We start from the raw sequence: 11,940 nt of genomic DNA on the forward strand, positions 1-11,940 counted from the left end.
TAATATTATTTTACAATAATTCATTAGAACATTAATTTTGTATCAATTTTATATTATATATGTTAGTTTATATTTTTGGTTGTTAAAAATAACGAAAAATAACGCTATATATATTTTATTTATTTTGAGTTTTTTCTAATCTTTTAACCATCAAAATATATCAGCACGTGTAAAATCAAGTATTTGAAATGCACACGATCTATATATCCTACGACGTGTCATCTTGTGTCCAAAGTCCAAACGAGTATCCTCTCTGATTTTTGCTTTAAAAACTGCGAGAAGTTTCAAATACTGCCGTTCACCTTACTATTAAACCCCTTATAAGCTTCATCTTGTACTTTAACATCTGCAAAACCGTTATTCTCATTACAAATGAGGGTAAATTCTTAGTGTTTTGAAGCATTTCAAAACCCTTATTCTCATCCGAACTTTGAAACCCATTTTGATTTTGACGTTAATTATAAAAACCCACATCAAAACTTGGTTTAAAAACGCTAAAAAACTTGCCTCTCGGTTGTGGGGTAGAATGGAAGGAAGTGATAAATATAAATCTAATAGAAGTATTGGGCTAGGGAGCATAAGAGGAAGTAGCAGTTCAAGAACTGGCATTGATGTTTTCTCAAAATCTTCTCGTGAAGAAAATGATGAAGAAGCTCTTAAATGGGCTGCTCTCGAAAAACTACCCACCTTCGATCGTCTGAAGAAAGGTCTTTTGTTTGGGTCAACCGGACCAAATGAAATCGATATTGATAATCTTGGGGTTCCTGAACGAAAGAGATTACTTGATCGGCTTGTTAATGCTGCAGACGAAGATAATGAAAAGTTCTTGTTGAAACTAAGAAAAAGAATCGATAGGTAATGAAGATTTTCCCATTATTATGTTCTTTATTTCATTATCATTATAATATGTACGGGCCTACATGCAAGCACATTATCCGATTATATTTCAGGGTTGGGATTAATTTGCCAACGATTGAAGTCAAATATGAGCATTTGACTGTGGAGGCAGATATTAATACTGGAAGCAGAGCTCTACCTAGTTTTATCAATTTCTACATTGATATTGCAGAGGTAAATGACAATAATTTACATTGACAAACATATAAATTGATTATAGCTTTTGTTTAGGTTTTCAGGAAAACCTTTCTTTTGATCAATTTTTTTTTTATTTACTTTCAATAGGCTTTCTTGAGTTTTCTCCATTTAATTCGGAACACAAAAAGGCACATAACTATCCTTGATGATGTTAGTGGTATCATCAAACCAGGCAGGTTAGGAGAAAGAACACGGAATCTGATAGCTTTTTATATCATTCAAAATGACATTACTTTTGCTAAATTCTTACATAAATATTATTCAGAATGACATTACTTTTGGGTCCTCCAAGTTCGGGGAAGACAACATTGCTATTGGCCTTGGCCGGGAGTCTTTCTAAGGAGCTTCAGGTAAAAACTTAGTCGAATATGAAGCAGGTGTAGTTAATGTTTGTCGATTTGTTGACTTGTCCAAACATCAATGTTTGTTTTGCAACAAGTCTTGTGCTTAATGTTTATAGTAATAAGAAATTATTACGTGAACTTTTGAATATTTAAATTCATGAACACAGAGCACTGGAAAGGTGACGTACAATGGTCATGAGTTACATGAGTTTGTACCTGAGAGAACATCTGCTTATATCAGTCAAAACGATGTTCATATTGGAGAAATGACTGTTAGAGAAACATTGGCTTTCTCTGCCAGATGCCAAGGCATTGGATCACGTTATGGTTAGTTTAAGAAACACATTTATCCCTCCAAGAAATCATATTATATTTCAAGATGTCAAGTTCTAGACTATGTTTTAGCACTGAAATAAATATGGGGTTTTGTGATATATATCGCAGAGATGTTGGCTGAGTTGTCAAGAAGAGAAAAAAGCGCAAACATTAAACCGGATCCCGATATTGATATCTATATGAAGGCATGGAATATATCTATTAAAGAAAGAAACTTGTTTAATTTCTTGAAGTATATATAACCGAAAAAATAATTATGATTGATTTTTTATAATTCAGGCTGCTGCATCGGAAGGTCAAGAAGCTAGTATCGTCACAGATTACACTCTCAAGGTATGTTCTAAGTTTTTTTCTATCTTAATGTTCATATTATATTTATATTCAAACTAAAAGCAAAAGGAACCCAAGAATGATAAGAGAAACTATTTATTGAGCAGATATTGGGGTTAGATATGTGTGCAGACACGATGGTAGGGGATAATATGATAAGAGGTATATCCGGTGGGCAAAGAAAGCGTGTTACAACAGGTAAAATTAAATGTCAGTTTTTCTTGAAGACACGTGTAACTTGACTTATTTGATTAATTTGATAAACTTTTTATAGGCGAAATGATAGTTGGACCATCGAAGGTTCTTCTTATGGATGAAATATCTACTGGTTTGGATAGTTCAACGACTTTCCAAATAGTGAATTCTTTAAAGCAATATGTTCAAATTCTTGAAGGAACAGCGATCATATCTCTTCTCCAGCCTGCACCAGAGACATACAATTTATTTGATGACATTGTGGTTTTGAGTGATGGAAAGATAGTGTATCAGGGTCCACGTGAATATGTGCTTGAGTTTTTTGAATCTTTGGGATTCAAATGCCCCGAAAGGAAAGCTGTTGCTGATTTCTTGCAAGAAGTAAGTATTGCCTATGTCCCACAAGTTTGTTTATCTTTGTTTTGGAGCATCATAGAGCTATGTTTTGCAGGATGAAAGCACAAAGTAGTGAAATCAACTCTAAAGTGGAATTGTGGGGCTATGTTTATGCTTTTATTGATTTGTTTATTATAGCATGCTACTTTAACTTACTCCTAACTACAACATTATACCTAGAAATCTCTATCTAATTATAGTAATGTTAGATTATCAGCCAAATGAAAAATGATTTTCACTACTATGACTTGGTTTATTTTTTGAAGTACAATATCCTAATAGAAAAAAGAATTGAAGGTACAATACTATATTAGGGTGAATATTTCCACAAATACTGCGTTAATAAGAAAATAAAATTGAAAGTACAATGTTGTCATTGAATGAAATAAAAATAGGATTCCATAATACACATAAAACTGGATTTAGGTTGTTATTCTTTGCATTTAGCCCAATATTACTTTTGGTAATAATCTTTAAGTATACAAAGAGGTTATCTATATCACATTCATAATTTTGCCAGGTTCTCTCAAAATCTAAAATTATTCCTAGAATACTGAAATTTCCTGTTGATCATACTACATGATTGAAAAAATACCTCAGTTCACACCATTTAATTTTTTTTTTTTTTTTTCAAATGAGGGAAAATGAATTGGAGCTCCAAATGAGGGAAATTTGAGCCCAGACCTTTCCATGTGTTAGTGGACCCCATATCACCATATGCCTCCTAAATCAAGAGTTATGCGCATTTTACTCATACATTTACCATGATCTGTTGTTTCATAAGGTCCTGTTTATTATGCTGGATGGCCTTTTACTTCTTTTTCGAGTGCATTGGATTAATTAGCATTGTTACTAATATCAACATGAAATTTTTTGTGTCCCGCTCATTCGTTCAAAAAGGTGCAGCAAAATGGAAAAAATGCAGCATAGTGTCCTGACAACTTTTTCAATATGTTTCTTGTTTTTATAGGTGACATCAAAGAAAGATCAGAAACAGTATTGGACGAGAAGACACGAGGCTTACAAATTTGTGACAGTTAAGGAATTTGCTCAAGCATATGAATCATTTCATGTTGGAAGAAGGCTAGTCAGTGAACTTGCAATCCCGTTTGACAAAAGCAAAAGCCATCCTGCAGCTCTTACTGACAAGAAGTTTGGGTTAAGCAAGAAGGAGCTCTTGAAAGCTTGTCTCGATAGAGAAATATTGCTTATAAAAAGAAACTCATTTGTCTACCTTTTCAAACTATTCCAGGTGCCTACGATTGCATTCGATTTCTACCTCGTCTACTATTTGATATATTAGTGTCTCACATTAACTAAACACACTCTCATCTGCCTCTATATATATGTTGGAGTCCACATTCTCTCTGTAAGGGCTTAACACGATTTAATATAATCTCATAGTGCCTCCTTCTCTGGGGGCGCGTATAGTGTCCCCAATTGGCTAGAAACAGTCCCATTTTCCTCTATATATGCTAAGAGAGAATCTAGGACTCCACATATCTATTGGCTAGAAATAGTCCAATTTTCCTCTATATATGCTAAGAGAGAATTTAGGACTCCACATATCTGACTTATGTGATGATATATATTGTTTAAGTTTTTGATTCTTTTTGCCTGATTCCAGCTGACAGTTATGGCGGTTATCACAATGACTATGTATTTCCGAACTGATATGCATAGGCATGGTATTGAAGACGGAGGACTATACGTTGGTGCTTTGTTTTTTAGTGTCACAACGCTAATGTTTAATGGGATGGCTGAGAATGCAATGACGATTGCAAAGCTTCCAGTATTCTACAAGCAACGGGATTTTCTATTCTATCCAACGTGGGCATATGCTATTCCGACGTGGATTGTCAAGATTCCAATTTCGTTTGGTGAAGCCGCGATTTGGTCAATCCTCACTTACTATGTAATTGGATTTGATCCCAATATCTGGAGGTATTTAGTTATTTACTACTTACCACTAATGTAGGATGGAAAATTGTAGAGTGCATAAACACATGCTTTAGAGAAAAAAAAATGGTACATTGCATTAACCTTTAATGACTAAGGGTGTATAGAAAAACAAATAAGCCGAAGTATCTTAACCAAAAAACTTGAAAAACTGATGAATCAATTTGTTGATACTTGGTTTTCTAGTAATGTAGAACATCCTTATAAAGTATATAAGTTATTTGCGTGATTAACTATTGAAGGTATTAATTTCCGGTTTCTGTTATACTCCTAGGCTATAGTTGACGTACTAGTTGAAAAGTTAGTTGTTAGCAAAAAAAAATAGCTGTTAAATAGAAAGTTAGTTGATAGTTGAAAAACTAGCTTATAAAAAATGTTGTTTGATTGGCTGAAAAGGTAGCTGAAAAATATAAAATTATTTAAAATGACATTTAAAAGAATGTGTTTCAATAATTAATAAAGGAGTCTATAATTAATAAAAGAGTATATTTGGAAAAATTTTTAAAAAACTCATAAAAAGCTAATGTAAGGAGTTTTTTTAAAAACTAGCTTATAAACTACTTTTTGGCTTGCGAAACATGACAACTTAAAAAAATTCAGAAAATAACTTATTAGCTAGTTGTGGTGGGCCAAACACGACCATAGCTAGTTCTATTGATAGTTGTTTTATTTTAGAATTGGTTTTGTTATTATATATTCTTAATTCAACTAATATCATCTACATGCTTTCATTGATTACGGCTATTAAAACTCTATATATTCGGTTGCTATTTTTATCACTTTATTAAAAACCGAAAAACCAAAATCTCGAAAAGCCAAAAGCAGATATTGTTGAACCCAATGACTGATAAACCAAAAGAAAAATAGATCAAACATCTGCTTTTTTGGGGCATAGGAACCGAAGTTTTTCCAGTAGATTTTGTTTTTATGCGAAAACCGATCAATTCCTCAATCCGCTCCACAACAAACTAGGATGTTTTAAGCTTGTTTAACAGATTTTTGTTGTTTCACAGATTTCTCAAGTACTACTTGCTGCTTGTGCTTGTTAACCAGATGGCTTCTGCATTATTCCGATTCATTGCATCAGTAGGCCGTAACAATATTATTGCAAACACGTTTGGTACATTTGCACTTGTCATACTCTTTGCATTGTGTGGATTTGTTTTATCACGAGGTAAATCTTCCAATCGTTCAAAATCCTCCGGTATATCTAATAAAATAACACACATGTTCTTCTTTCTAAAGATGATGTGAAAAAATGGTGGATTTGGGGATACTGGTCATCACCAATGATGTATGCCATGAATGGAATTGTGGTAAATGAGTTTCTTGGTCATAAGTTCCAAAAGGTAAAGATTCTTAGTTGATACACAAATTACATTGTACCACGATGCATATTGATAACATGGACTTATTTGTTCATAGCCATTCGGCAATTCAACACTTGGGAGAATTATCCTAACTTCCCGAGGAATGTTCGCGGAGACTTACTGGTATTGGATAGGTTTTGGGGCTCTTTTTGGTTTCATGATAATCTTCAATTTGTGTTACACATTGTTTCTCGAGTATCTTAACCGTAAGCAACGTTAAATGGCATTGTATTATCGTTATGTCTGTAAATCGATTTGTAATCTGTGGTGTTTGAACTCTATAGCATATAAGAAAATTCGAGCAGACACATTGGAACACGAAGAACAAGATGCTAGAGCCGTTGAGTTATCACCAACAATAGATGACCGAAATCAAAACAAGAAGAGAGGAATGGTTCTTCCATTTGAACCACATTGCATCACGTTTGATAATATCAAGTACTCCGTTGTTATGCCACAGGTTACATGCTATTTACTATTTGATGCAGATGTTTAGTCTTACATTTTCTCTCGAATAGAGTCCTCGACAAGATATAGAAGACTTCAACGTATATAGGGGGTATATGGGATCGTTTCTAGTCGATATAGAACAGTAGCACACCCCTAGACCGACACCCTATGCGATTAAACTAGATGTGTTGAGGCCTTGAGGTGCTAGATGTAGACTCTAATACCATTAGAGTTAAATAAGAGTCCTAGATTCTCTAAAAAAGAACCCTTGATGAGAGAGGAGAGAGTCTAACATATGTCTTGGATGATGGAACCATGTCTAGCTAATGTGGGACACAAACACTTACAATTGATATAATGTAACAATTAATAATCACTCATGGAAAAATTTGTAGGAAATGAAAGAGCAAGGTGTCAGTGAAGATAGATTGGTGTTACTTAAGAGTTTGAGTGGAGCTTTTCGACCTGGTGTTCTTACCGCGCTTATGGGGGTTAGCGGTGCCGGTAAAACTACATTAATGGATGTGTTGGCAGGTAGAAAAACTGGCGGGATTATAGAGGGCGATGTTCGGATTTCTGGGTATCCGAAGAAACAAGAAACATTTGCTAGGATTTCGGGGTATTGTGAACAAAATGACATCCATTCTCCTCATGTTACTGTTTATGAATCATTGATCTACTCGGCTTGGCTACGATTGGCACCAAGTGTTCACGAAAGCACTAGAAAGGTTAGCAAACATAATTAAGTATAGTATCCATGGTTAAGAAAGATAAGATCTAATGATGTTTATTTCTTGCAGATGTTTATTGATGAGGTGATGGAACTTGTGGAACTGAATCCGTTAAGAGATGCATTAGTAGGGTTGCCAGGGGTCAACGGGCTATCAACAGAGCAACGAAAGCGGTTAACCATAGCAGTTGAGCTGGTGGCTAACCCATCTATAATATTTATGGATGAACCAACGTCCGGTCTTGATGCTAGAGCAGCTGCTATTGTTATGAGAACGGTTAGGAACACGGTGGACACGGGTAGAACAATTGTGTGCACCATTCATCAACCTAGCATTGATATATTTGAAGCTTTTGATGAGGTACATTCATATTATTCACTAAATCTGGTTAAATCATATACAACATAAACCTTTACGCATTGAACTTATCATCCAAATAATTTTGCAGTTGTTCTTGATGAAAAGAGGAGGACGAGAGATATATGTTGGACCCATTGGTCACCAATCTTGCAATTTGATCAAGTACTTTGAGGTAGTATAGAATCACATTTGTGTATATCTAATCAAGTGTAGAGTGATAATTAAGCTTAGCTGTAAGACCTAGCTTTTTTTTTTGTGAACCAGGCTATCGACAGAGTGATTAAGATTAAAGACGGGTATAACCCTGCGACTTGGGTGTTGGAAGTCACTACTTCATCACAAGAACTTGCTTTGGGAGTCGATTTCACTGAAATCTACAAGAGTTCTGACCTATATAAGTGAGTAGTAGTGTTGCAGCACAATAGCTCATTCCTTATGGCCTTGATAGTTACGCAAGACAATAAAAAACAACTGAGGTTGTACTTGTAATGAGGTTGAAGTAAGAGGATAAAATATCGCAATTTTTGTCCCATTGACATGAATCCAAACCAAAGGCAGCATAGTGTGTTCTGCTTTGTCCTGTATAACAAATGGTGACCATATGTAGAACCAATACTTCTTGTTAACTTGTTGGTGAAACAAAATTGCAGTAGGAACAAAGCCCTTATTGGAGAACTAAGTGAACCTCATTCTGGTTCAAACGACTTGCACTTCCCAACTCAGTACTCTCAGTCCTTCTTCACCCAATGTTGGGCATGTCTATGGAAACAACGATGCTCATATTGGAGAAACGCGACTTACACTGCTATTCGTTTCACCTTCACAACAATGACTGCGCTGTTGTTTGGATCTATGTTCTGGGATCTTGGTGGTAAAAGGTAAAAAAAAAACCCGAAGAACTTATCCCTCACATTTCACCTTTTAAACATATTTTGCATACATACATATACATACATATTGTCTGAGTATTACAATGGCTAGATGCGGTCACATGTACAAAATCCAACACTTTACACATTAACTGCTATGAATCCTTTAATTAAGCCACATATTCTAGAAAAGGGTATTAGGGCATATTAGGAAATAAAGATCGTTTTATTAGTGATTATTAGTGCAGGGGAACTTTAGGAATTTTATATTATATATTTCTTCTGTCCCAAAATTATTGTCCACAGACAAAAAAACACACAGATTAAGAAATCATTAATTACCACTAACTTTATTAAATAAAATAAGAATTGTACCCTTTTGTTGCATTTAATACCATTGTAGTTGCATTTATAACTATGGTAGTGTAACTAATAATGAAGGGTATTTTGGTAAAAGTGATATTTATTTTTAGAAGTAAATTATTATTTTGAGACAAACTAAAAAGGAAACATAGACTACTAATATGGGATAGAGGGAGTAGTTTGTTATGATAGATAGTATATGGATCATCTTTTTGTGAAATTTGGTCTTGAACCTTGGAGAGAACCAGAGTCTAAAATTTTTAGTAAGCATTAGGGTTACCTTTGTTTATCCTTACATTTTGAGTGTTTCAACTTAATAGAAGGAAGCTTTTTATCATTTTTTCTTGTGTTGAATTCCATTTGTTAAGTCGAATGATAACATTAACATTGTACCATCACCGGGCACTAGCTAGTATCCATGCATAAACTCATTGAGCCTCCGTCTTTGGGGTGTGTTAAAGTCCCATATCAGTAACACACGATCTTATTTACTAACTTACCACTCTCCTGAAGGGATCTTTTGGAGAAAAAACCAAGACTCATATCACATTTGAGGTCTAGCATCCTTAGGGACTCAACACACATTTAGTCAAAACTCGTAGAGCCTCCATTTCTGGGGTGTGTGTTTATGTCTCACTTCTGCTAGACATGCACTCTCCTACATACATAGGACAAAATCTCTCACCTTTCTTCGCAAGTGGTTTTGTGGACTAAAATCAAGGACTATACATATCTAACACATACATACATTTCAGGAAAACTACACAAGATTTGAGCAATGCAATGGGTTCCATGTATACATCAGTCCTCTTCATAGGCTACCTAAACATGTCCTCAGTACAGCCTGTGGTGGACATAGAACGAACCGTGTTTTATAGAGAACGAGCTGCTGGAATGTATTCTGCATTGCCATATGCCTTTGCTCAGGTAACTCGTGTAAGTTTCCTCTGTTATATATACCATTTTAGGATCCTAATGCTTTTTTTTTTCTTACACAGGTTCTCGTGGAAATCCCATATGTGTTTTCTCAATCTGTGGTTTATGGGCTTATAGTGTATGCAATGATTGGATATGATTGGACGGCTGCTAAATTCTTTTGGTTCTTCTTCTTCATGTTTTGTTGCTTGCTCTACATGACGTTCTTTGGTATGATGACGGTTGCAGTCACGCCAAATGCGGAGACTGCAGCCATAATTGGTGCTGCGTTTATAAGTCTCTGGAATCTATTCTCTGGATTTATCATCCCAAGACCTGTAAGGACCTTTCTTATATTTTTTCCACTTTGATAAATGATGTTTGAAAATTATTTGAGAAATTACCACAAATTTGGGAAAATGATAGGGAATATGTGAAAGGGCGATTTTTTTTTTTTAAAGTTAGGAGAAAATCTCACTTCTTTGTAGGGGGTATACAGAAAACAGACAAAACGTTCTGAAAATGTCTTTTTCATTTGATAATATTTTGGAGAAACTTACCCAAATCACCATGCAAAAAAAATAAAATTATAGTTAGGCCATCTCCAATCCATTAAACCCGAGAAGAGTTGTATGGATTGCCACATAGGAAAGAGAACATACACATTCAATTTAATTATTAAAAAATTCATTACTTTTCATTACAATTCTATTACACCATTCAATGGCCATTAAACTCTACACTCTCTCTCTTCTATATTATATTCACATTTAATCTATTAAACCCTCATACAACTCCCATTGTGGATGGCCTTATCAGAACGTAAGTAATAGTTGTGTAATTAATTAACTAGTTTATAATCAATATGTATACTACATAACCTCTGGAGGGAAGTGATAATCATCCATGCGAAAACCTAAAAACAAGGAAAGAATCGAAAAAAAACCCGATGTGATGGAACCAAAAACATCGGAAACCGAAAAAAATGAAATTATGTTATTTAGAGCTAGAAGCCCACTCTTTTTGGTGTGGTTTTGCTTTTAGGAAAACATCAAACCGTGCCTCAAGTAAGAACTCTCATATATAGTTTACATCGTTAGATCTTGCCTCGTTAAGTTCATTAAACTAAAGAAAAAGAACACGTAAGTAGTTGATATAAAAAAATTGAATCAAAATATTTTCAATTTTTATGACAATGTATGTTTTTATCATTTTGTTGAAGAAAATTCCGGTGTGGTGGAGATGGTACTACTGGGGAGATCCGATTGCATGGACACTATACGGTCTAGTTGTTTCACAGTTTGGGGACTTTACGGATGTGCTCTCGAGCGGGGAGACATTCAAAGGTTACCTACAACGATATTTCGGGTTCAAACACAAATTCATTGGTGTTGTGGCAGGTGTTCATGTGGGATTATTGATCATTTATGCAGTTATTTTTGCTTATTGTATTAAGTCCTTTAATTTCCAGAAGAGATAGAACTCCATTGTGAATGGAGAAATAATATTGTTTTAATAATGGGCATTTATTTATTTGTGAAGAATACACGTTAGGGTGTCTGTATATTCCATTGCAATATATAGATGTATTATTTACAAATTAAGAGACCCCTACACTATCTAATGAAACTAAAATACATACGAATAATTCTAACACTACCTCCTAGAGCCGAAGGCTCTTGTATGTTTAAACTGTTCCAAAAATCTAAAAACAAAGATGTAGAAAGGCCCTTAGTAAATATACCAGCAAATTGGTGAATAGATGGAACTTCTAAAACACAAACACGACCAATGGAAACTCATTCACTAACAAAATATAAATTTATTTCTACATGTTTGGTTGTTTAGTGTTGAATAGGATTAGAAGCCAAATACATGGAACTGACATTGTCACAAAAAACATTGACACAATTCAAATGTTAGGTTTTAGTTCAAAAATAGTTTCATAAACTAGAAAATACTGCAACGAAAGACTTAAAATTTTGAACATAACATAACATTTTATACCAACCAAGGATCTCCTTGCAAGTTATAGAAGGATAAAATACCGACCATAGAAAGGATGAAGAAATAACAACCTTTGTAGTCTTTGAATCCTCAAGGGAGGCTTGGAAGTTGATGAAGAATGTGGAACCTTTGAGACACCAACAATGACTCAACTTGGTGTAGGTGCTACTACATATACTTGTAACTTTTAAGCTTGAAGTTCATAACCAATATGAACTTC

At 34.5% G+C, this 11,940-nt stretch overlaps 1 protein-coding gene across 1 annotated transcript; it reads left to right on the forward strand.

The window, feature by feature from the left end:
- The first annotated feature begins 391 nt into the window (after positions 1-391).
- LOC145054416 (pleiotropic drug resistance protein 1-like) lies at positions 392-11,304 on the forward strand. The gene is made up of 23 exons (XM_079002589.1): positions 392-855; positions 951-1,071; positions 1,183-1,271; positions 1,361-1,445; positions 1,607-1,766; positions 1,884-1,960; positions 2,055-2,108; positions 2,213-2,303; positions 2,380-2,681; positions 3,667-3,948; positions 4,324-4,640; positions 5,669-5,829; positions 5,901-6,004; positions 6,081-6,231; positions 6,310-6,485; positions 6,871-7,203; positions 7,276-7,566; positions 7,655-7,738; positions 7,831-7,964; positions 8,217-8,444; positions 9,554-9,725; positions 9,797-10,051; positions 10,936-11,304. The coding sequence occupies exons 1-23, from the start codon at positions 527-529 to the stop codon at positions 11,191-11,193; spliced, it is 4,254 nt and encodes a 1,417-aa protein (XP_078858715.1). The 5' UTR covers positions 392-526; the 3' UTR covers positions 11,194-11,304.
- The last annotated feature ends 636 nt before the right edge of the window (positions 11,305-11,940 follow it).

Source organism: Lactuca serriola, chromosome 5 (assembly GCF_051521515.1).
Source record: "Lactuca serriola cultivar US96UC23 chromosome 5, Lser_US96UC23_V15, whole genome shotgun sequence".
NCBI classification, from domain to species: domain Eukaryota; kingdom Viridiplantae; phylum Streptophyta; class Magnoliopsida; order Asterales; family Asteraceae; genus Lactuca; species Lactuca serriola.